The sequence below is a fragment of the Polypterus senegalus genome, chromosome 2, assembly GCF_016835505.1.
Source record: "Polypterus senegalus isolate Bchr_013 chromosome 2, ASM1683550v1, whole genome shotgun sequence".
In the NCBI taxonomy this organism is placed as follows: Eukaryota; Metazoa; Chordata; class Cladistia; order Polypteriformes; family Polypteridae; genus Polypterus; species Polypterus senegalus.
The window spans coordinates 254,339,692-254,366,271 of NC_053155.1; the positions used below are offsets into that span (position 1 = coordinate 254,339,692).

Genomic DNA, 26,580 nt, shown 5'->3' on the forward strand with positions numbered 1-26,580 from the left:
GCTTTGCTAGTGGATATTTTCAGTGGAACTTTAGCTACATCCGGGAATTTACTTCTATGACATTGATATAGCAGAAACAAAGTCAAGTGACGTACAGATCTTTAGCTTACTCGAGATTCAAATATACACTTCATATTCCCAGCAGAACTAACAAATGCAGCCATACTGTAGTAAAAATAAGCAGTCTGCACTGAGAATAGAGGCAGCTGTGCAGAGACTACTTCACTTAAGTTAATTTTAAACAGTTCCACTGGAGCCCATAGAGCTTTTGCACTGATGGGTAGATATTTAAAAAAATGAACCAAACTAAAGAACATAAGGATAGGGAACATTAGCACAATGTGAATGGGGAAAAGTCTCTAGGCAACGGATCTTAACATCTTAGCATGGGTGTATGATCACCATAATGAATCTCTTACAGATAATGCCCTTTTGAGACAGGAGAGTAAAGAAAATTGATTCAATCAGACACTCACAAATAAGCCATGTTATTTATGAGCACAGATTTTTCCTATCAGAGCAAAACTGACAAGCAGATTTCCATGTCACCCTTCTGAGTCATTTCCCATCATGTTTCTCTCTTGGCTGTGCAACTGGAATGAATGAACTAGAATGTGCATAAAATAATTTACATTAATCTAAGGAGCTGCTTTTCCTTACAACTTTTGCTAACATTAGTTCACCAAATTTACAAGATAAAAATGCACTTAGAAAACTCAGATGTCATCCTGCTTCAAAAGAAGAGGTGTTGGAAGAGACGTGCTAGGGTTTTGTTTTTGATCTGGGGTTCAGTTGAAGACAGATACAGACAAGCACTTAGACAGCGTTAGGAATTTCTTTGCAAGATGATAGCTTTGGAAATGGAAGTCTATTAACCCTTAAGTCCTCTGTAACATTCAACAGTATAGGAGGCAAATGAAGAAAAACAACAATAAGAACAGTGAAGCCTCTAGAGGCCGGTCTTTGTTTAGATAGTTTGTTACTTTTGTACGTGCTTGTTCATTACATGGAAGAAATATAAAAGGGGATCATTAAGAGTCTTTGTCAATTAAGAATATGCAACTATCCATTTTCCTGTCCTAGGAGAACAGGAGAAAATCCCTGACACTTAGCCAATTCAACACCTATATTCAACCTTTCCTGCAGGTGGATATCTGGCGCATCAACAGAAAAGCTCATCCAAACAGACAGAGTATACTTAAATTTGACACAGGTAGTGCTTAAGTCAAGATTTAAACATAGGGCTTCACCCATAGTTAATCACCCCCTTTTAATAATACTTATTATTTTTCTAACCTGCTTCTCCATTTTGAGTCTGTGTGAGTCAGAATTTAAACTGGGAATACTGGGTACAAGGCAGGAACTGGCCTTCTTCCATGGTTACCCAGTACTTATGATATTTTTCCTTATTTGTCATTGAAATCTTTACATTTCCTTATGATAGCTTTTATTCTCTTTCAGTAGCTGCTGTAATCATGACTATAAATTATCATTCTTCTTCTTATTCTTTCGGCTACTCCTGTAAAGGTTTGCAACAGCGGATCATCTTCTTCCATATCTTTCTGTCCTCTGCATCTTGCTCTGTTACATTCATCACCTGCATGTCCTCTCTCACCACATCCTTAAATCTTCTCTTAGGCCTTAATTTTTTCCTCTTGTGTAGCAGCTCTATCCTTAGCATCCTTCTCCCAATATACCCAGCATCTCTCCTCTGTACATGTCCAAACCAATGCAATCTCGCCTCTCTGACTTTGTCTCCCAACCGTCCAATTTGAGCTGACCCTCTAATGTACTCATTTCTAATCCTATCCATCTTCGTCACACCCAATGCAAATCTTAGCATCTTTAACTCTGCCACCTCCAGCACTGTCTCCTTCTTTCTGGTCAGTGCCACCGTCTGCAACCAATATAACATAGTTGGTCTCACTACCGTCCTGTAGACCTTCCCTTTCACTCTTGCTGATACCCGTCTGTTACAAATTACTCCTGACACTCTTCTCCACCCATTCCACCCAGCCTGCACTCTCTTTTTCACGTCTCTTCTACCCATTGACAAGGTTTATTATTAATTGGAGATAAATTTAAATTTACATTTTTTATACCACATATGCTAGGTCTAATGATAATGTGGATACCAAAATTCAAAATTGGATCTTCAAGAAAAAAATCTTTTTTCTCTTTCTATTTCATGCATAGGATCCAACAGGAGTAAAATAATTAAAATCTATTTGTCAGGTTGTTTCCAATTCCAGGAGCAATAAACAGGAATAAAAATGTGTTGTTTTAAAAAAGCTTACAATAAATGATAGAAACAAATGATGTCTGTACAGTTCCTGCTGATTTATTTGTTTACAGTAATTAAGGCAATTAATTCTGGTTGACTCCATTTCAGGTTTCTTCTAAGATGGGAGAGTATCCTGCAAATGGGTTTAAAACAACTTGAATATTTAGTCATATTTCTTGTTTCTATCTTTAATATCCAAACCCTTCATTTTGTGCCCATGGATGTGCTGACATAAAGGTGTACAGGTGGCCAGTCTGCCTGCATACAAGCAAACTTTTTGTATTTTCATTTTGTGTTTCGCTTTCTGATCAACAAAAATAAGATTTTCTATCCAATCCTTTTTCTATGTATGGAAAAAAAACTTTGGTTAACAAACTGTCTCCGTGGAGCCATGCATTATGGAAAAAGTCTACTGGATTTACCTAATGTTGTAAATGAGTCCTTTATTCCTGACATGATCTGTTTATGCACACAGCTCCTTCATTTTCCTTTAAATTTCTGTAAACTGATTAACCTTGAAGGTTGGCCTTAACAGATCCTCATCATAGTATGACATATTTACAGAAAGTTAATAAAAAGAACATACTATAAATGATATTAGTCATCTCTCTCCAGGCTATAGAGGAACACTTGTGGAAATACCTGGCTACCTTTCAGCTTTAACCAGAGAAGTCACTGACATTATAGCTGTGGAAACCATAGGAAGTGTTAATTTAATTTGTGGGAGAGCCTTTGAGGCGAGTCCTTTAAGTAGAAATGTTTCATGTAAAAGAAGATCCTTGTTGAGGCCACGTCATTAGGCTCAGAGTTACTGTGTACTTCAAAAATACTTTAACTAGCCATGAGTGTAATAATCTGAAAAAATGAAAAATATGTAATTTTATTAAAAATGTAATCACTAGCTATTATTTTAAACAAGAGCTATAATTAGTGTTCCATCATTTTGTGTGTGAGTAGTATCGTTAGCAAAAACATTTTATTATATTATTTTATGTGAAACAGCAAAACACTGCTAAGGATCAAAACACATCCATCTGCAATACGTAGGATGTGGCAACTGGGCCATTCACTGTATACTCTATGCCAGTTCATCTAGATGTAGTTACTATTGATAATTACATTCCACATCTTCCAAGCAGGTTAAACGTCTGTGTTTTAGGAACAGTTGATCTGAAAAACAGTATGCATCATTCCACCAAATCATTACACAAAATTATAAAATGTCCACATAGGTGCTGGGTGGGCAGCTGGCGTACTAAGGTAGATTTTCACTTTGCCTATCATTTTGGGCTTCTAGAGGCTTATTTTTACTCACATATCTGTAAACTAGAGTTTAGCTTCCTATTATTTTTCTACATAGCCAGATGGTGTTAGCTTAACTTATGATTCACCCTAATGAATTTAGAATTGCATAAATATGTGGACTAAATGCTCATGATTATTAATGTTGCTTGTGATCTTGGGGTCAAATCTCAGGCCAGTCACTGTCTATGTAGAGCATGTTCTACCCATGAGATATATATATATATTGTGAAGGACAGCCGTGTCCCATGCCCGGCAGGGATGCCCCTGCTGCTTATGTTCCGGGGAAGCCACCATGGCAGTCCAATACCTCCCCCGGGACGCTTGTTTATTTTTATACGTGTCTCTGTGTCCATCTGTGTCGGGTCAGGCGCCAATATAGCGTCTTTGTTACAATATATATATATATATATATATATATATATATATATATATATATATATATAGATATATATATATATGTGTGTGATATATGTGTGTGTGTGTGTGTGTTTGTGTGTACAGTGTGTACCTTAGACACAATTTCACCAAACTCAACTCTGGGTTTAAAATAATAGGATTTTATATATGCCAACCTCCTTTTCCAGAGGACACAGCCACAAATACCACAATATAAATGTCTTTCTCTCCTTTCACTACTCTTGGTGAGTTTTGCCCACTGCCTCCCAGCTCTGACTTCCCAATGTGAGGCAGTGGGCTCCTATTCAGGGGAATGCTTCCATTGTCACTGCAATGCATGTTGGGAACACTTCCGGGTTACGTGGTAACCAGTATTATCCTCCTGCGGCAGTGCCCTCTGGCGGAACTCAAGGACTCTGATAGGGCTGCATTTCTGCACGCCAATTTCAATGCAACCCTAATTTGCGATCAGCCTAGAGAACATTGCGACCTTCTTTGTGGGGGTAGGATCTGCTCCTAGTACATGTATCCACATTTACCCAATCCGTTCATTATTCCTCAGTCACAGCTTAGATGAAGTTTACAAGGCATTCCGGCTGGTGTCTCCACTCTTGGAGTCCTTCCATTATGGCATACCAGCTGGGCAAGATTTCATTCAATATTCCTGGCTGGGATGTACGTCAGTCTGCATGACACTTCATCTGCATCTGTTTATCTCGAAAGATAATAGTAGTGCCTTGGGTAGTCTTGATCAGTCCTGTTGCAGGCAGCATCTAGAGTGGCTCAATAACCCAGTATTGTTGTGTCAGTCTCTCCCGCAAGTGCCAGAGAAAGGCTGAATGTGTATCAGAGGACTGAATTTGAAGTCCTCTTTTGATTGTGCTTTTTTCTCCCCTCCTCTTGATCCTTCTCAAATAATGTGTCAGTAGATACCCCAGTCATGTGCAAGAAATTCCCAGCTCATGGGGCAATGCCTGCAAGTTTCGGCCCATTGGGTGGTGTCCAGTGGCCAGATCACCATACATTATACCTTTTGGTAGGCAGCCATCTTTCATTTGGCGCACATATTCTAGCCGTCACATGTTGACGCTGACAGAGAAGAAGATGAATGCTCAGAGAGCCAGCCTGCTACAGCACTTCGACATGTATTACTTTGTTGCACCATTTGATGCAGAGAATTCACTTTAAGCAGCAAAGATGAAAGTTTTCCAGACAGTTTTCCAGCTTGGTGTAGGTGTAGGTCCAGAATTCACTGCCATACACAAGTGCAGTAAGAACACATGCCTGGTACTCCTTATGTTTGGTGTTCAAGGGCGGAGAGATGTTATCCCACACTCTGTTTCTTAATTTGGCCATCACACCAGCAGCCTTGTCTATATGCTTGTCAATTTCCTTGTCAAATTGTTGGTAATCTTAGAGCCCAGGTAAGTGAAGTTGTCAGTCACTTCAAGCACTACATTCTCAATACTGATTGACGCTGGTGCTGGGATTTCCTGACCCAAAGACATTTTCTTGATTTTGATAGTCAGACCAAATTCCCTGCATGCATGGGAAAACTGATTCAACAGTTCTTTGAGGTTCTCTGCATCATCAGCGAATAGCAGTTCTCTAAAGAAGACTATGCAAGAAAATGACCCCGTAGCTATTGCACTCTGAGTGGTCATACAGAGCGATTACCTTGGCATTGTGCATATCCTGGGGCACATTGCCATCTCTCCAGCAGAGACACAGGAGTTCATATAGTGGTTCTAGTAGGGCTGACTTTCCACATTTCATAGTCTCTCCCCTGGTGCTTTTCCACATGTTAGGATATCAGTAGCTTTGCTGAGCTCCTCCACTGTGGGTTCAGTGTCCAGCTCTTCCAGGACAGGTAGGTCTTTGATACTTCCAAGAGCTTCTTGGGAGTTTTCAATGGAATAAAGGTCCAGGTGTTGTTCCACTCATTGTCTCATTTACTTATCTTTGTCCTTGATTACCTCCCCTGTCTTTGATTTCAGAGGCACGGTCTCCTTTGCTGGTTTGCCTGTAGCTTATTTGCTGCCCTCATACATCTTCCTAAAGTGTCCATTGTCTGATGCTTACTGAATGTTATCTGTCAATTTGAGCCAGTAGTTATTTGCACAGAGACGTGCAATCGGTTGGACCTTGCTGCAAGCTGCTTTTAAGGACTTGTGGTTTTGAACACTCAGGTTAACCTTATACCTTATCAGTGCATTGCACTTCATGTTAATGACAGGCTCATATAAAGGTATGCTAGTCTTAAACCAGTCTGTGCTTGCACGTTTTGTCTTGCCATAAGTCTTGACTGCAACACTATGGATGATATTTCAAACAATGTTCAATCCATCTTCTACACTTTGTGTTTTGTCTTTGGATAAGGTCTACTTGAGCTGCTCAATGAACTCTTGATTTTTCTCTGGGTAAGCAGTCCTGCTAATGTTGATTCTCAGCTGAGGTTTTATTTAAGAATGGTAGATTTTCTTCAGTTTGAGCTTTACCTTAGAGACCGTCAGGGAGTGGTCAGTGTTGCAGTCAATGCTATGATAAGCTCTAAGGTTTCAGACACTGTTTAGTGAGTCTTGTAGACACTGTTTAGTAAGTCTTGTCTAATAATTATTAAGTCCAGCTGATGTCAATGATTGGTCTTTGGATGTCTCCTGGAAGCTTATTGGTATATCTTGTTTGGAAAGTAGGTGTTCATCACACACAGGTTGTTTTCATTCAAATTTCCTATGCAGTAGTAACCTAAGACATTTGGCCATGATTCACGGTCTGCACTCATCCTAGCCCTGAAGTCTCCCAGAAGGTAAATATACTCAGAAGTTGGGATTTTACAGTGTCTAGCTGTTTGTAAAATTGGTCTTTGACTTCTGTTGCAGCTTGCATTGTTGTTGCGTAAGTGCACACTAGGTTCACCAGGCCTTCAAGTGTGGAGAGGTGTAGTGTGAGGAATCTTACTGTGCCACCTGTTGAGAGTTTAATCATTGAGATTCCTGATGGCAAAGCCAAATCCACGTTCTCTGGTTTCCTCAGCAGCTTTCCCTTCAGGGATCCACTATCTAGAAGTCATGTTTCCTGCAGGACAGCTATGTTAATGTTCAGTCTGTGCAGCTCTTGATCTATGACTGAGGATTTATGAGTATCTTTTATCTCTTTTAAGTCATCTGAAAGACCAGTACACATGGTATGCACATTCCAGCTTGCAAAGCAAAGTGCCGGAGTCTTTGTTAGTCTGGGATACAATTAACAATCTGCTTGTTGAGCTAAGAGCACTGAGCTTTAGGCACCCACTAAAACAGACAAATCATGGCGAGTCAACACTTTACTGGCCAGGGGCTACCCACCATGAGGCAGGCAATAGTTGACCAATGGGATACAAGCATCCGTTCCCTTGTCAAAGAGAGCCTGTTGAGTTCAGCTTACCAAAGGGGTGGGGGGGGGAATCCAAACTCCAAGAGAATGTAGAGCATTACATTTGGAGTGGGGGGTTTGGCTGCAGCTGTTGCCAGAGAGAAGTCAATACTGATAACCAACTGCTTTAGGGGCTTCACTCCGAATTTACTTCCATAGCCATTTCTATATGTAGTTACGGCCGCAAGGCAGTGGAGGTTTAGAATCAGAGTTTTCTTTCCCCTAGAGGTTTTCAAATGCTCTTTGTCTTTGTCTGAGACCAAGTTGCCTTCAGAGACCCTACCAGGAGCTTCTTCTCAGGAAAATATGGCTCTCCACCAACTTAAGGTGGTGATTCATGGAGAGGAATGCCACTTTGGGTTGTGGGTGAAACAAATCAGAAGACTTGGAAAACACTCACACAGACAACAACCAGACATGGTATTCTATTCCAAAACTCTGGAGCTGTCTAGCTGCAGCACTAGTAACCAATGTACTTCTGCGCTGCCACTAATATAATCTATTATATCTATATGATCTATATAATACTGCAGGTTTGGTGCTACCTCTGCTCAGGCTAAGACCAATCAGCAGTGCATCATCAGAGCTTGTGAAAAGATTGTAGACTGTAACTTACCCCCCATTCAAGTCTTATGTAAGTCCAGTGTAAGGAGGTGAGCTGCCAAGACCATTGCTAATCCATTTTACCGAGGGCACCACCTATTCCAAAGGCTTCCAATTGTGGTGAAAGCTAAAACAATATGTCAGCCTGTACATCTGTACAATGGACTGCCTGGACTTTTCTTTTTCTTCATATTTTATTCTATTTTATCTCCTTATATTTTGTGTTGCTTTTGCATGATGCATCATATCTAGTTTTTTATATTTATCTTTTTGCACCTTGTCCTTGTATGTTGCAAAACAAAGTCCTATTACTCATTATTGTACCTGTCTAATTAGGTAAATTTTGATTCTGATTCTGACAGGGACATAATTCATGGCAGGGCGCAATCACTCACAGTCCCACACTCACTCATACTCAGGGGAATTCACTCTATCTGAATATCATAAACTGCTTCTTTTAGACACTTGGAAGGAAAGGGTAAAAACCCGAAGAAAACTCACACAATGACTGGATTCAGATATAATCTAATCTAATCTGTTGTATAGTACTACATAATAGTCTTAACCAACCTGAAGAAAATTATTTTTAGCGCTAGCATTCTGGACAGGAAGCGTTGTTTGTGAAAACACTTAATAAACATGTTATAGTGATGATACAAATATGAGAAATATGAGGAAACAGTTTATTCATTTAAGAGGAATTGTAATTATGCTTATTTTTTATTTCACAAGTGTTTTTGGATCTGTGTATTCATACTTTTGCAATATATAACAACATTTATTATGGTTGTATAATATTTTAAGATAATATATATATTTATATGTATTTAAAAGCAGAAATCAAGATCAGCATGAAATAGTAGATGTGTTGTGTATATTTGGCAAAATGAAATTGTATGTCGGCAAAGCTTTAAGACGGCATACCACAAAAGTAACTGTAATTGTGAGCAACAGGAAAGTATGCCAATCGTATTAAAGCAACCGTGAAAGCTTAACCACTACCTCCCCACATTGATTGCTTGCTAAGTACTTTACATGAAATGCAGGAAGGTGTCAAATGAGAGGATAGTTTAGAGTTACTTTACAGTTCTGTAGAGTCATTAAGACAGAAATGCTGAAGTGGGCTGCAAATCAGCATGTGTCAGCCTGCCCAGACATATACAGAGCATGAAATCTGCCAACTCACCATACTTACATGGCAATTGAATATGATTTAAGTGCCATATGTGAGTCAGGCAGGCAAATGATGAATGTTGCAAAACTTTGACTTTATTCATTTTCATATTTACTTTACGGTGCCTATTCCCTTTTCTTTACTTTCTCAAAGCAGTTTATTTTTTATCTACTGTACTATACAGACAATATTTTTTACATAATATAACAACATTAATATTTTTGAGTTGGCACGGTACAGAATACTGCTTTGCACCATTATTTATATAGTTCAACTGTTATAAAATGTAGCTGACCCAAAGTCAGACTAGGCCAGACAACTGCCCTGGCACTTTGCTATACTTTCGACGATGTCCCATTGTCATTAACACTTTGAAGGACAGACAGCTTCTCTTAAGAAGGAGCATTTTTGTGTTCATAAAAATTAGTTATGAATGTTTTGAAATCACTTTTGATTTGACTGATACAAGAAAACCCCACATATGATGTACAATTAGACTTTTCTTGATGTCTAGTTATGCAAGAAATCATGCATTTTTTACCCTCTATTTTTGGTCCTCTAGACACTATAATGTGGTATCCTCGCTGCAAAAGTCGTTTTAACAAATAATCAGCACTGAAATGCATTCAACTGAGTCCAAAACAAGACTGAGGAAACAAAGGAAAAGGGGCAGGTTTTAAAGGGGGAGACAGGAAGTGAGGTCATATGGATCTGGCACGTGGTCTTCCACCATTGGTTCATAGCCAGATGTGACATCAGAGGGACTGGAGCTGGTGTGGCCGACTTCCATTGGCTCAGGCCGGAAGTGATGTCAGGAGAGCCAGGTGAAATCCCCCGGGAATGGTCTACAGGCAAGGGAGAAAAAGAGTCAGTGCACTCTGCCACACCCCGGCATGCCTCCGAACTGCCTTCACTCAAGCCCTTTAGCTGCCTCCCATGCGCACGTGTGTGACAACACGAAATATCCTAATTTCTTAGCCACCTGTGGACCATATTTTGTTCTGGAAATTACACCCTTATGATACATATAAACTCAGTACATCATTGCAGCAAAAATGATCAGAATTACTTAAAGATGTACATACCACATTGATTGATGCCATGGGTTTATCCCCTAATGGGATACAATTTAATCCTTTTCACAAAACTTTAAAAAAATTGGAATCAATAATATAGGCATGTTAAGTTTGTTTTGTGCTATTTTGAGGTTGCTGATCATATCAACCTCTGAGCAAACGAAATGCTAAACGTACAGAGAAAGAGTATGAAAATTATGAATGTTCAAGTTAAGTGTATTCACTGCATGTTATCGTACAGTCTGCCGTTACTGATATGATAATATGTTTGGTATTTTATTCTTTACTGGTGGTTCTAATACTCTTAAGAGTCACCCCCAGAATGATAGAAATGCCAACTTTCAAACATAAGCATGTGGGGTATCATTTAAAACTATTTCATGGTCAGTAATTACTAATAGGAAGTTAGTTTTGAATTTGATCCTTTACCAGGGACCTAGCCCTCCATCAACCTCTATAATATGGTAAAAATGAGACTTTGAAATTGTTTTGTGTCTTTGTATCAGCATTGTATGATTGCACCTTAATGATCACTAGGTGTTTGATGTCACAAGTATAAGTACCTATCAATGATCCAGCCAGGAGTTTTGTTGACATCCTGTAGCGGTTTGGTTATAAAAATGTTAACAAGAGTTGAGAATTGCCCCAGCCTAAACATTATTCTTTTAACTGCCGTTACATTACAGTTGGCTGGCATGGTGGTTCCGTGATCAATTCTGCTGTCTCATGGATCTAGTCTCCATCCATCCATCCATTATCCAACCCGCTATATCCTAACTACAGGGTCACGGTGGTCTGCTGGAGCCAGTCCCAGACAACACAGGGCGCAAGGCAGGGAACAAATCCTGGGAAGGGCGTCAGCCCACCGCAGGACACACACACACACACACACACCAAGCACATACTAGTGACAATTTAGGATCGCCAATGCACCTAACCTGCATGTCTTTGGACTGTGGGAGGAACCCCACACAGACACAGGGAGAACATGTAAACTCACGCAGGGAGGACCCAGGAAGTGAATCCAGGTCTCTTAACTGCGAGGCAGCAGTGCTACTACTGCGCCACCATGCCAATCGGATCTAGTCTCCTTGGTTCAAATTCTGTCCCAAATTGTTTCTCATGTGGAGTTTACAGGTTCCCTCCATTTCAGTGTTGGGTTCCCTTTGGGTGTTTCAGGTTTCATTGCACATTACTAAACAAGTGCTGGTTAATTTGACCCAGCATGAGTGGGTCCTGCAATGGACTGGTGCCCTGTCCAGGGCTGTTTCTTAATGTATGCCTAGTGCTGCTGGTATGACCTCCTGTCCTCCCATGATCTTAAATCAAATTAAGTGGACTTGAGAATGACATTGCATATTCCGGTTCAAATAACTAGACCTTATCTTAGCCGACATATAGGAAGGTGTGAGATGTTCATCACACTTTGTAAAAAGTAGCATGTTTTATTTGTTGACTAAATTTAAAAGAATTAGGCAGTAAATCTAGTTAGAAAATGATTTTTAAGTGCTAATATATACATTGCTGTTATATTTAAGGAAGTTGCTAAGATGGCATGCTCTACTGCAGTTAGCAAACATGCCACCTGTCATTCCTCAAACATCTAAAAGTGCAATAAGATCAACTAGAAAATAAACTGTCCTAGAAGCTTGCCAGGGTTTGATTTCCAGTACATGATCTATCAGAAGTGGAATGTGGGCAGAGTCGTGCAATTTGAGTTGACAAGCCTCCGAATCTGGCACCTGTAGAGGATTTTATGGATCGTTTCCTGAGAAGAATTTAAACTTGTGGTGCCAAAGTGACTCCTGTTGGACTGGTCAAAAGACACTAGGCCAATTCTGTTAAAAAGACAAATTGTAAGGAATGTAGAAATAACAGGCTTTTAAGCCCATTCATCCATTATAAAGCCCACCAAATAGATTACAGGATTGTGGGAGCAGAGTATGACATTTTAAAAAATATATTAAGTTACTAACCCACACAAATAACATATTCTGAGTAGTGTAAATATTAATTTAGAAATTTTTCCATATGGCTCTGTTTTTAGCAATGCCAAAGCATAAATAATTGTACAATATATTTAAAAGTAAACTATGTTCATTGGTCTTGTTTAGCTTTGTCAAATATTTAGGTGCAAAGCATATGGAATTTACACATTTTACATATTTTCCCAAGTAAGCGTGAAATTCTTCTTTTATACATTAATAATGGGTCAATTTACTGACTACAAACTTTGAGCTGTTTACTGACTTCCATGGTAGACCCTTAGCTATTTCCTCAAAAAAAAACTGATAATTTAACATAAGAATGGCATCACTGCCTTTCAGTAAATGGGCAGGAACTCCAAAAGTGCTTTATTATTCTATGCTATTTAAAAATAAAAAGTGTAGTTTTTAATTGATACTGTACATTATCTTAGATGTGATACATCAAAAGAAAACACATGAAAATTGTATCACTACTTTCAGCCTTAGAGATCTGCAGTATACTGGTAATTAGGATGAAAAAATGACCTTCTGATTTCTTTGCAAAAGTAAAAAAAATGACAAAAAGTGAAAGAAAAGTACATATTCCTTATTTACCATTTAATATATTCACTGATATCCCTGTGTATTTGTGGGTTATTCTTTTCTTCTTCCTCAATTTTTTTCGTAATAGTTTTTTCTCAATTTTTTTTACACAAGGCAAAGAATTATTTTACCTTTTCTGACTTTAGAATTCATTTGCTAGAGGGGACTCTTTTTACTTCATCATGGTGTTCACATCCAAGGTCACATTCTGCTCTGTAAAGTCCTTAGGAATCTAGCAAACAACACCTTTGCACTCCAGCACTCTATGGTCCCATTACATTGTAGTGGGTAAGGCACTGGACTTGTAAACTCAAGGCTCTTGTGAATTACCTGAATACGTCTCTTGGCCTTCCTATGATCCAGTTGTAACACATGCATGTAAATCTATCTATCTATCTATCTATCTATCTATCTATCTATCTATCTATCTATCTATCTATCTATCTATCTACAGTATCTATCTATCTATCTATCTATCTATCTGTCTGTCTGTCTGTCTGTCTGTCTGTCTGTCTGTCTGTCTGTCTGTCCTGATATGGAATTAGACAAAAGTTTCAATTAGATGCGAAGTAACTGAAGTAATGTCCTCGTATCTACATAATTGGCAAAATAGTTTGGATTTATATGTTAGGGTTGCTGTGACTTTTCAAATAAATAGTGGTATCTATCTATCTATCTATCTATCTATCTATCTATCTATCTATCTATCTATCTATCTATCTATCTATCTATCATAGAGAACTAGCTATACTTAAAGATGCCACTGCCACCTAGTGGTAGATACCCATAGTGGTTTATCATCCTTTTGTGGCCATACAGTATACTTTTCATTAAAAGATGTGAATTCCCTTTTTCATCTTCTCCCTCCTCATCCTCCTGTTGTCAGTAGATCCTTTTTTGTAGCGACACTTGTTAGCACTAGTTATTTATATAATTATTCCACCCATTTTACAATAGTGTTTGCAAAATGTGGTTTAGGGCAGACAGATATGTTCTCGAGGATTTCCTGTTATTTAACTGTCTATTTGCATAACTATGTGAGATGCAAACCAAGTTGTTTTTTTCCACTAGAGAACTGTGAATGCCTAACTTTGCTGAGAAGCCATGGGACACACTGGTTAGAGTTGTATTCAGACAGCCTTAAGAACCCGTCTCCTGGTGGTCTAGCTTCCTCCCACATTTGAATATGTTAGCTTTAGATTGTGGTTGTAAATCTTTTGTTTTGATTAAAGTTGAGTGAATGTCAGAGTTTGCCCCACGGTTATTATATACAGTTTTAGTTTTTGCTATGTGCTGAAAGCAATTGGGATGGGTTTCCTGAGTTGGATAAAAAAGCAACTGGATTGTAGCTCATTTATTTTTATATAATGTGAGCTTTGTTTGCATTGTAATCAGATATCACATGCCCCACCAAAAAAGAAAAAAATACAGTGTTTGCCTGCCAAATGTGGCAGTGTCCCCCTACTACATGTGTTCAGGCACTGACTTTGTTTCATGGTCATTTATTTACATATTGTAATTTTCACAGCCACTGTAGATTGAGCACGCTTGTCAAAAGTGTCCTGTTTGTAGCCTATTTTGATTTGGTTAATTAACATAATACTGTTAATGCAATTCAAATACAGATATTTTTCTGCAAGGTTCCAGATAATAAGATTTTCAAATAACATAGTATCTTGAACTCCGATTGAGTATAAGTAGGCAAATTCAACATCTTCGCATTTTAGCATATTCATTAAAATACATTTACAATTAGTTTTTTTTTTTTTTTACTATGGGCAATGCAAATGTTAAATGAGTAACATTTTTATCTCTGTTTTACAGTCATGAATTGTCTTTTCAAATTGTCTTTTAATTAGATGAAATTACTTTTGTAATCTAATATTACTTTCTTTTTTTCAATTTTCTCTTTTCAGAATTCTTCCGTGAGCTCCTGGAAAACACAAAGCGGTCCCTTAATGATATGTTTGTGAGGACATATGGTCAATTGTACATGCAAAACTCAGAAGTCTTTCAGGACCTTTTTGCCGAGTTGAAGAGATATTACACTGGTGGGAATGTCAACCTTGAGGAGATGCTGAATGATTTTTGGGCTCGGTTGTTGGAGCGAATGTTTCAACTAGTGAACACTCAGTACCACTTTACTGAAGACTACTTGGAGTGCATAAGCAAATATACTGATCAGCTTAAACCTTTTGGGGATGTGCCCAGAAAACTCAATATACAGGTTACTAGAGCATTTATTGCTGCCCGCACTTTTGTCCAAGGGCTGACTGTTGGAAGAGAAGTTGCCAATAGAGTGTCTAAGGTAATTTTTTTTCTTATTTCTTAGATTCTGTCTCTCTTTTTGGATAACAAATTGAGTGTTTTTTAAAAAAATTTTAACATCCTGTCGAAAACAAGGTTAATTCAGATGTGACAAATTTGTAGAATGGTATCAGTACATCATTCTACTACTATGGGCTGGTATCAAACAAGAGACTTACTTTTTGTTGATTTTGTATGGGCATTGATCTCTTTTTCAGTAATTCCAAAGGTAATTAGCAGATTATTTTTAGTTTGGCGATTTAATATAGGATCTCTTGTCTGAAGCTACAGCTTAAAAGGAAATACCTGGCTTTTGCTAACTGAAAAAATCTGAAACAGTGTACAAAGTTTAACAGACAATGTTACTATAAGTTCACCCCACCATCGCTGTAGATTTTCATCCCAACCAGTTTTACTAAAAGTGAGATATTGTTTCCTTTAATTACTCTTGTTATTTAATTAGCCACTATTTTTCCTTATCACAATTTGCATTCAGAAAAAAAAACAGCAATGTGGTTTACATTTATAAGAAACTAGCTAATTATCTCTTTAAGAAAGGTAATAGAATAAATGTAAAAATGTTTGATATTTTTTATCTCTTGCCTGACATGTACTCTCAGAGTTCCTCCTGTGACTTTCCTAAGTATCTTCATGTGTGAAAACCCCTCTCGTCTGCCACTTCCTCTCTCAATCGCATTCCCGTAACGCATGCTTCTCAGGCTCTGTCACTTAATGGCTCCTGCTCAATTCCTGTCTGCTTTTTGACTACCACAAATGGTAGACAGGCCCCCATTACCTGCTACGAAAACATAATTTGTATTCTCACAAGTATATCCTGTGTTTGAAGCCAACTTGGGTTGCACCTTGTTAGAATTTAGTGACCCAATAGGCTCAGTACAATATTTGCTTTGTTACCATTGAGGTGGTCCATTTTAATTCAGTTTATGTAAATATTTTAAAAAATGGTCACTCTCAGGAGTTGAACTTTGTACCTCTAATTTATCGTGTTGTCATCCATACTACTGAACTGACCAATCAGATGTGAACACCAGGGATCGCTGTTGCCCCGTTAGACCCAACAGACAGACACTGACACTGTGTTAAAGCACCAAAAAGTATTCTTTTTATTCTTTTTTCCCTCTGTGGTGCCTCCAAAGCACCCTAGCCACAGCAAATGGGTAATACAATAATAAAAAAAACACAATACTTTTCCTCCTCTCCTCCCAGCAGTTCTGTCACACTCCCTCCCAACTCCGGCACCCTGCTGGGTTCCCATCCGTCCTTTAAATAGTCTTTGACCCGGAAGTGCTTCTGTCCTTCTGACCACGTTACTGGTTGGCACTTCCAGGTCTAAGAAAGAACAAGGATTTTCTTCAGCCTGTAAGTACTTCAGGGCTTCCGTCCTCTTGATTACCTCATACTTCCGGGCTGTACTGAAAGAATATATTTCCTGGTCCTTTGACAGCTCCTCCTGGTGGCACCCATGGCACCCAACAGGTCTGATTGTCCGAACTCCATGTCCCATAGTGCCCTGCGGGAATCCGGGGTAGCACTGCACTCCAGGGAAGTTGCCATCTAGTGTCTTGGGGGAAGCAGTGTCGGCAAAATGCTGCCTTCCCCCATCCTTCTATTCCAGGGGCGTCCCGGCTGGGTTGAGCTGCCGGCTGTCCATCACACAGACCAAAGCTAAAGTAACCAATAAGATTGTTCAGAGGTAGGAGACACACACACACACACACACACACACAAATACATAATACTGGCTTAAAGTAACTAAACAAAAAATAACAAAATTAAACAGCATGATAAAAAGAATGATTGTATCCTTATCTAATACATAAATGCTTGCTTGATCCAAAATACATTTAGCATAACAATTTTGTGATATCTTGATTGACACAAGAAAGCCCAACTAAAAAAATAATAAAACAGGAACTGGAAAATTAACAGCTTGGTACACAGATGCCCAATTAAAATCAACAATTGGCTGAAATGAAAACCTGCAGCCACAAGGAGAGCACAGGACTGAAGTTGAAACCCCCTTCAGTATCTGACCTTTACCGGCCCTGTAAAGTCTTCCTGGTATTTCACACCCTTTGTCAGGAGCACCACACATGACTTCCAGTGTATGCGTTTCTGCAAAGGCCTCGTTTTACAGGCAGTCATACCACTCCAGACTACTCACATTACAGAGGCTGCGCCCACCACAGATGTAAGCTACACTTGTTAAAAGGTCAGCTTTGCCAGCATCAATGCAGGGCACTGGCAGCCAGCTTTGTGCTATACTTGTATGCGATTAGTTCTTGAATCGTGCCAGTATTACCCAAAGATGCCAGAGCTTAGAATCTAAGCGAAGTGAGCTATGTAATACCCTTATCTGACCTTGTATCTTTGAGTGTGCCAATATATGTGTGCAATGTCATCATCTAGTTTCTCCCTGAAGGCAGCTATTTAATACCCTTGTGTCACCAGCTCTGTGATCTAGAGGTACATCAGAACACGCACTGTATGTCAGTAAGTTGTTTCTGTATAAAAAGTTAAGTATGTGTTAATACCTTTATCTGGCCAGCTTTTGTGTCAAGCAGTGTGTCAGAATGAGCAAACACATTCCCTTCTAAGGGAGTTACTCATCAGTATGTGGTAATGTTACTTGGTCAAATGTAGAAAAGTGATTTTACTGTTCTACCTTTGCACAGCATTTTTAGTTTAACTCAATATTTTATTCTTCACCTTTGAATGCAGTTTTTGTCATTTTTAATTGCTATTTCATTTTCACTATTTTTATGTAAGTATTTTAGAATTTATGATGTTTCAGGTTTAAGCCTTATTGTAAGAGTAAAAACCGTAAAGCTGATGTTTGACTTCCCATATCTGACTAACTGACTACATTGAAACTTGCAGCCAAGGACATTACTGGATTGAGAATGTTAGAAATTTAGTGGATTTTGCTCTGTTGTACACAACAAATGCATTTGTTTAAAAAAATCACTGGTTAGGATAGCCTAGGTGCTTTGTCTCACTATACCATGTACATTTAGGACTTTACTGGACTTTAGTTCAATGGAATTCGATTTATTCTTGAATAGCCCTCTTTAATGAAGATGGGATGGCAGTGGTAATTTATCAGGGTACTTGTGTACTAAACGGACGGCACGAATGGCTAGTGCCCTTTTCTGTTATCGTGACGCAAATCGGGTTTTTGTTTTTAACATTAAGCAACCAAAGTGGGCATTAACATTAGGGACCTATAGGTAACTATGCTCCACCCCTACTAACATTAAGGTTAGTATTTGTGGTTGGGGTAGGTCAGTCTAATAATTTAAACTCCAAAAATTAAACAACCGGGGCGCATCTCCCATGGATCCCAATACTAGAATGAGTAGGAACTACCCTCTGTGCCATCTGTTTAGTACACAAGTACCTTTATAAGTATTATACAAGGAGAGAAATGCACGTAACCATATGTAATTTGCAGGGACATCCGTTTAACTTTACAGTATTTGAAATATCTGAAATATTTGGCTAAAATCTAATTGATATCATTGTAACAAATGATCTGAATGTAGTGAATTCATTTTAAATAATTATTGGAGAAAATACATCACTAGAATGAGGTCCATTGTACAGTCTAGCCAAGAGCTAGTCCTATCATTTTTGAAGACTTTTAGGCAAACCTGTAAATGGCGCCTCCACTCACCTACTCAAATTATTGCTGGGTTATCCTTTGATACAGTATTACTTATATAACATTTTGATTATAAGCTGGTAGTTTGAAAGGATTATGAATTGATTTACACATTGATATCTGTGCACATTTTATTTGGACTAGAGGTACTGTATATAATTGTTTAGATTCATTTCAGCATGCTTTGTAAATTATGCCAAAGAAAACAAGCAGTTTACTATAGACATCAGGTAAATTAATGTTCATTTTAGTATATTGTATTTACAGAATGAGTAAACATAAATATAACATTATATAACTATATCTGCATAGCAATAATAAATGCATTTATCTCGTGAAAGTATCCTGTACATACTTGAAAACATCTTGTACATACATAACATTTCCCCGTGCCTGTTTTTACATATGTACGGAATATTGTGACGTACATACAAGACAAGGGTTATCCCATAATTTTTTTCATTGTGCAGTTCAAAGCATCCAGACTGCCCTATACTGCCCCAGAGTGCCTGTCAACAAAACTTTTGGCTAATAGAATAATTTTAAGGCTTGTTGATTTTTGTAGTTTTTATGGTAGTATCACATTTAAGAAATGTGGACCATGTGTGAATCTATTACTTAATTCTGTGCCTGTTCTTCCTCCTGCCCATTGAGCCCTTGTCCTCAGTCCTCCCAAGACTAACATTAATGTGTTACTGGATGGATTTGAGTTCATGAGCTACACATAGGTTTCTGGAGCCTAACCAAACTGTGATGGGGCTCTACTCTGCCATCTCATTTTTGTGAACTCAGTTTCCTCTGGAAAAAAAATATTCATTGTTATTAATGTTTTGAGTGGAATAATTTTAGGTTGATTTACTATTTTTTCTTTATTATTTATTATTTTGGTTCATAGTCACCATACTTAGTGTAAAGTATATTTTTAGGTGCTACTGTGTGATCCAACATCTTTGATGCATGTTGCATAATCACAAAGAAGCTGTAATAGTGGATATCCCTCCACATCCACTGAAGGTATGTGGTTTTAAAAGGACAAAACTAAACCGTGACATTTAGTTAATGTTAAAAACTTTGGCTTGGTTATTTTGACAATTTTTTTTTTATTTATGTTAGTGTTTTTGATTATCTGGCTCTTGACATTAGCTTTGCTTTACACTAAACTGCCATTAAATGGAAAAAAATTGTACAAACGTATGTTATACTTCCTTCATCCCTAAGTCCTTTCTGCTAAAAATGTAAAACCCAACTTTTGCATGAGTGTTTTTCCCTCTCCGGTCACATGTGATGTGAAGACTGTTAGGCATACCAAGTTCCTCGGTATGCACATAACTGAGGAACTTACGTGGACGCATAACTCATCACTAATCAAGAAAGCCCAGCAGAGACTACACTTCCTGAGGCGGCTGAAGTGAGCAAGTCTTTCCGCTTCCATCCTCATCATGTTATACAGAGGCAACATTGAGAGCGTTCTGACCAGCTGCATCACGGTCTGGTATGGCAACTGCAACAGAGAACATTATTGGGGTGCCTCTCCCTTCACTACAGGACATATTTAACAAACGCAGTGTCCACAAGGCCTGCAGCATTGTGCAAGACCTCTTACACCCTTCACATGGACTTTTCACACTTCTGCCATCCAAGAGAAGATACTGCAGCATCAAAGCTAGATCTGCCAGGCTGCAGAATAGTTTTTACCCCCAAGCTGTCAAACTCCTTAACACCATGCTGCCCCCTGGGATCTTCCACACTGCCTCAGCAACCTCTAAAAACAGAACTTTTATACATGCAAGCCACTTGCCTGCAAAAACGAGTGTGCATGTAGAAAAAGAACTGAAAATCTCATACTGACCTTGAAGTATTTTGACACTCTTGATATCCTTCTGCTGTGAAACATTATGACCTGTCATTGTTTACACATGTCTTAAACAACTTTTATCATACACTGATAATTTCTGTATTATCTATATCTTTTATTTATTTATTTATTTATTGATTGATTGATTGATTGATTTATTTATTATATTACATATCTGTTGACTATATTTATGTATCTAGATTGCAAGTACCATACATTGCATCAATGTTTAAATTGCTTACTACACATCAATATTTCCGCTACTTCTTTGTCTTGTCTTTGCACAATGTCTTGTCTTGTTTGTGTTTTAATTTTAAATTTGAATTGTACTTATTTTTATTTTATTTTTTATTTATTATTTGCACTTCATGTTGTTACACTGTGGACCCTGAGCTTCGCAATTTTGTCTGTCTGTATACTGTACTTGTATATGGTTGAGATGACAATAAAGTTCGCTTTGACTTTTGACTTGCTATCAACCTGGAAGACTCCTAACATGTTAAAAAGTGTTTCCTATTGACCTACAATATTTTTATTCAGCTCCATAGTACTTTATTCCTCTGTGGTAGTGCTTCCTGCTTTTATTTACTAAAGATTCATCTTTGCCTCCATGGGATCTGCTACTCCAATACACTTTAACCCTAACCCTTTAGATGTTATAATCATTCAGCAGTGCTTAATTGTGTATTTCAACCAATCTTTATATTATAGGGCACCTTTCACAGAGTCCTTTATAAAGCACATAAAAATCTAATACTTCGTAACCAAAGACAATGATGTAGATTAAAACATAATCTTGAGATGAGATGGAGAGATAGACTGTATAGATCTTTGAACCAAAAATTGCCTCATATTATGAGCCCATAATAATTCAAGAATGTACCTTATTCTACAGAACCACTGTCAGCTTTCAGTCAGTTCCGAGACCTTTAGGTTGTGGTTAGAGTCTTATAAATGTCAAGTCTGAGCCAATTTTGGACTTATGGGTATCAAATACCATGAGATATGACTTCAGAAATTATTCAGACATGCTGATTCCTTGATGAATTAGCTGAAAAATTAAAGGTAAGGCCAAAAATAAGACCTGCACTAAGACTTAATTTTGTACAGCTTGCCTAACGCTGCTCATGCGCCTCCGCGAGTGGCAGCCTTTCCAGCAGCTCTGTGTACGACTTTATTTTTCTACCTTTTTCTCTATTTTACTGATCACTCCTATCACTTTCTTTTATGTGGACTTGTTCCCTTGACACTTTTTACTACTTTTTACTACAAATGTGAATTTCCCCTTGGGATTAATAAAGTATCTATCTATCTATCTATCTATCTATCTATCTATCTATCTATCTATCTATCTATCTATCTATCTATCTATCTATCTATCTATCTATCTATCTATCTAACTAACTAACTAACTGAGGAGATCAGAAGCATGGCTTTATCTGGTTGGTGTTCTAGATACCATGTGGGCAGGGAACACCAGATGTTGTTAGACCAAGATTATCATTACTTCAATGATAAGGGGAAAATAATGAGACAATCCCATTGGTCACTTAGAGGTTGCTCCCTTCTTGTTTTAGACAACTAGGTTTCAATCCCAGCTTGATAACTGTCTGTGTAGATCATAGATAAGGCTTTTGTAAAATGCCACAGACACAGGCTACTTTATGGCAAACAAATATTGTGGTCTTTTCTCATCACAAGTCCAAACATACACTCATTTGTATGACACCTACAGAGCCTGACCTTCTGAAGATTGTACTGGTGTTATATTACACAGGTGGGGTAAATTCAGGAAAAAAAAAGTTCTGTTCTATAATATATTGATTATGGAGCATACTGGGAAGAAGTCCCATTTGCTTTTGATATAACAAGGATATAGGCTGATCAACCTCTTCAGCCTTGTACATGAATCTTTATTTATGGCATTGAGCAAGTCAGCTGCAAGCTATTATCTGTGAGGTACTGAATAATTATCAAAACTCTATTATCACCTAAAGCAAATGATTAACTGCTTGCTAAAGTAAAACATCTGTTTGGTGAGTTAGTGATATGCTGCATTTTGTCATTTACTTACATTATTAACTAAATGAAAGCATGATTTTGAACTATAGCAACTGACCGATTTTTATAAAGGTGATCCATTTATGTTGCCCTAGGGTAATTGGTCCTTGTTAAATGACACAGAGGCTGCAGTTTAAATTTCTTTACTTTGATTAGATGGATTACCCCATTTCTCAATGTGGGATATATCTCAGCTCAGAATGCAGAAAGATGGGTTGTCACACATGTCTCTGTATAATGAACCCTTTTTTTTTTGTTGTTCTTTTTCTTCATTTGATCACTTCATTTCTTGTTAGGAAAGAGTTCCTAATTGCTCCTCCAGGTACTTAACAATAAACAGTGTTTAGCTCTTTTGTAAGTCACTTTGGATAAAAGCATCTGCTAAGTATTATAAATGTACATGTAAAGTGAAAATAATAGAGTAACCACCCGCTGCAGTGTGATGTGATGGCAAAGGCGCTGATTTTAAACTGCAAGGTTACCAGATCAGTTCCTGACCCTGACTCACTGGGTGAGCTTGATTTTGCCTATCCCAACTCTGCCTCATCTTTAAAAAGTGTACATAAATCTGTGAACTTTAGTGCAATCTGCTAAGGCACGTTTAATAAAGACATCAACAAAATACAAAATGCAAGTTGTCCCCCGATTTAGCCTTTCTAGTGACTTCATGGTTTTGGTCATGACAACATTTTGCACAGCAGAGTTGTTTATTTATGTCCTTGGATGGTGGCGGTCCTTCGAGGTTTTTATGGCCAGCAATCCCTTTATATTTACGTGGGTTGCGGCTTTTAGTCAACTTCAGTTTTAATTAACATCTCGTTTGCTAATTTGTGCTTTTCCTTTGTACTTGTGAACTATGTTGACAGATTAATTTAAATTTACGACATTTTATTGGGAGAATTTTATGGAATCTTGTACCATTTAAAAAGTTTAATAATATCAAATTAAATTCACACCAACTAGTCAGGTGTCATTCAGAGTTTTTCCTTCTGCAGAAGATCCATATTAATGATTAGATGCTACTTTGCTTGTTTATTGCTTATGAAAAAATGCTTTGGTAAAAAATAAAGGTCACTAGTAAATAAGCAGGCCACATGAAAAATAAACCTCCTTGATCCAAAATATAAGCAAAAAATAATATGCATATTGCTAAATGTGATAAAATCTGCAACTACACAGAATACAGAGGAAAGAAACGGCTAAATAATAAAAGGCTTTCATTCAAAGCTGGACTTATCGTTGCGTTAACAGACTAACTGAAGTGGAAAGCTGTAGCACGTATCACCTGAACTGAGCACCCCTGTTCTAAAATATAGTTGCACTGTTTGCCACATCGTAATTCTGTCTCTCTGTATAGTAAAGTCTACATAATGTTTAATTTATATTTAAAATAACACGTTGTTTTAGGTGAATTCAACCAAATGGTTAGCCCAGGGAGTTACTGAAATAACAGTTTCTACGATTAATATAGAAACAATTAACGTGGAATGATTCTGTGTTCAGCAATGGTGAGATCCATGGCAACATAAACCAGCACTCCTGCTCAGCCAAGTGTAGATATTTCTGAAGTTACTGCCATGATACAACTTTATAGCCTTCTCCTGACCCACAAGGTCCCTTTGTCTGTTGCCAATTAAAAGCATGAGGACGATCTTGGCTAATCTTTTTTGACAAAACCATCTGCAAAACTGAATGCTGTAACAGCTGGCTGGCTGGCACCCTCCAATCTGGGCGGAATGCAGTTGCACAAAGGGCGATTCAGATACAGATAAGGAGAGTTTCATGGCTTTTACTAACTGGAAAAGGCAATATTCATTACTGCCTGAACTTGTGAACTCTCATTATAGAATATGCCACTGTGTCGCATTGGCGTCACAACTTTTTATTTGCCTTTGCTTGCAATAAAGCCTGTTCGCCACTTATATTTATACGTTTTTTTCTAAAAATACATTTCTAAAATCATTTAATTAGAAACTCTAGCTTCTTTCTATCATTAAAACAGAATATTAAACTGAGAAGAAACTGAAGTGTTATAATATTATACCTTAATTTTTGAAACTTTTTTGACTTTTATACAATAGGGTCAACATATCCGACCAAAATATGTTGAGCAGGTCTTTGCAAATGTATACTTTTTTCACATCAATGACTTAAGAGAGTGGGCTTTCTAAACCATAGGACCCCTGAAACTGCTTTGGATGCAAGTTTTCCCAACCAACTTCACACATTAATTGGACTTCTAACTTAGTTAAGTAAGCTGGTGTTTCCCACTGTTTGTGTTTTATTGTCAATACACAAATTACAAAACAAGGCTTGCTAATTTTATGGCAATATAGTGACTGAATGATTTCCATTCTGCTTTTCCAGGTGTTCTGGTTATATAATTAGGGTCTTATTCACTTATAAGTGTGTATGACAGGAAAGTAGCTACAGGCTTTCAGCATTTTCGCTGGCATCTACTCCACTCATCATTAATTGTCTTTATTAGGATATAACTAAGGTAAATACATACCACAGAAAAAAGGTCTTTAATAAAAAATGGCAAAAGACATTCAAGTATTTAAAGTTATGTAAAAAATATGCATATTTCTAAATTACATCTATATATAAATCTCTCACTACTGCACTTTTCCGAATACAACAAATAGAGAAGTGGAAAAAGACAGATATTTAAGTAGCAATATCAATTAGTGATGAAATGTTTCACTTTTTCTCAGTGATTTTTGAAACCTGTGGAAACAAAAACCTGAAGCTACTGTTACCCCTCAGGACTGAACTTGAGAAGCATTGGTCCAGGCCACTGTTGCAATTCTATTTTTGAGCTCCTAAAATCATTCTGGAATTGATTTGTTGTTTTTAGTTTTGTATTTGTTATTGTTATATTTTGTCATTATCTTTTTGATAATATCACAGCACTATTTTGAACTTTTTTTCTAGAAAGTGTCGTGATTTGGAATTGATCTTCATGCCTTGGTCCATGTTGTTTGTGACCATCATTGAGTTTCTGACATCAGTGTGCATCACGTCCTCATATCACACAGACATTCTTTAAGATGGCAGTAGAGTGTTGTTTGAGGCACCAAGGCAGTTGATGAAAACTCTAAAGACAGTTTTTATTGGCTGTTATTCAGAGAAAGGAGAATAGGTACGCAGGATCTATGCGTTTCTTCTTTTACTTTATTTTTTTTTCTTACATGTTGAACTTTAGTAATCTTTTTTGTGTTATATTCTAATGTTAATCTTCAGCTCATTTATTACTACTCTTCTGGATTTCCCCTTGCTGTTTCCTTCATTTCTTAATCCTAAAACCAAAGTCCATGTGGGCAGGGCAAGCAAATCACATGTCATTTTTAACATTTGCCTGTTGGTCAATAGAATATGATAAAAAGCTTATTAAATGTAGTTTAAGTATAAGTGGTTTTAGGACGATTGACCAAAAACCTTAAAAGAATCATTATACAGGCAAAACCATATACTTTTATGTTTAGTTGTTGATTTTGAATACAATCTTTGGTGCTCTCCATAGTGAATGAAAGATCCTTCTTTAAAAACACTGTGATATTCTGTAGTTTACTGAAATGCTTCTTGGGAGTTACACAAGAGTTAGAGAAATGGTTAACATGCCTCATCCTCAAACATGTTGATTGCCATAACTTTGGTCACAGTACCCAGTTTTTATTTCTTGACATATTTCACAGTTTCAGTTATTTGATAATTGAAAATACCTTATATGCAATTCATAAGAGGCTTTTAGTGTTATTAAATAAACTCCTGAACATCTATCTGGGTTTAAAACATTAAGTGTTGTGAACTTCCTACATTTTGTGCATTTTCTTTTTATCAAATTTTAGTG

The 26,580-nt window shown here is 37.5% G+C and overlaps 1 protein-coding gene across 2 annotated transcripts in view; it reads left to right on the forward strand.

Moving 5' to 3' along the window:
• Positions 1–26,580, forward strand: part of gpc6a (glypican 6a) — a 1,322,758-nt gene that overhangs the window by 610,692 nt on the left and 685,486 nt on the right. For both annotated transcript variants that reach the window (XM_039745387.1, XM_039745388.1), the window contains exon 3: positions 14,736–15,127. In XM_039745387.1, the coding sequence (XP_039601321.1) occupies positions 14,736–15,127 (392 nt within the window). The remainder of the gene's footprint in view (positions 1–14,735; positions 15,128–26,580) is intronic.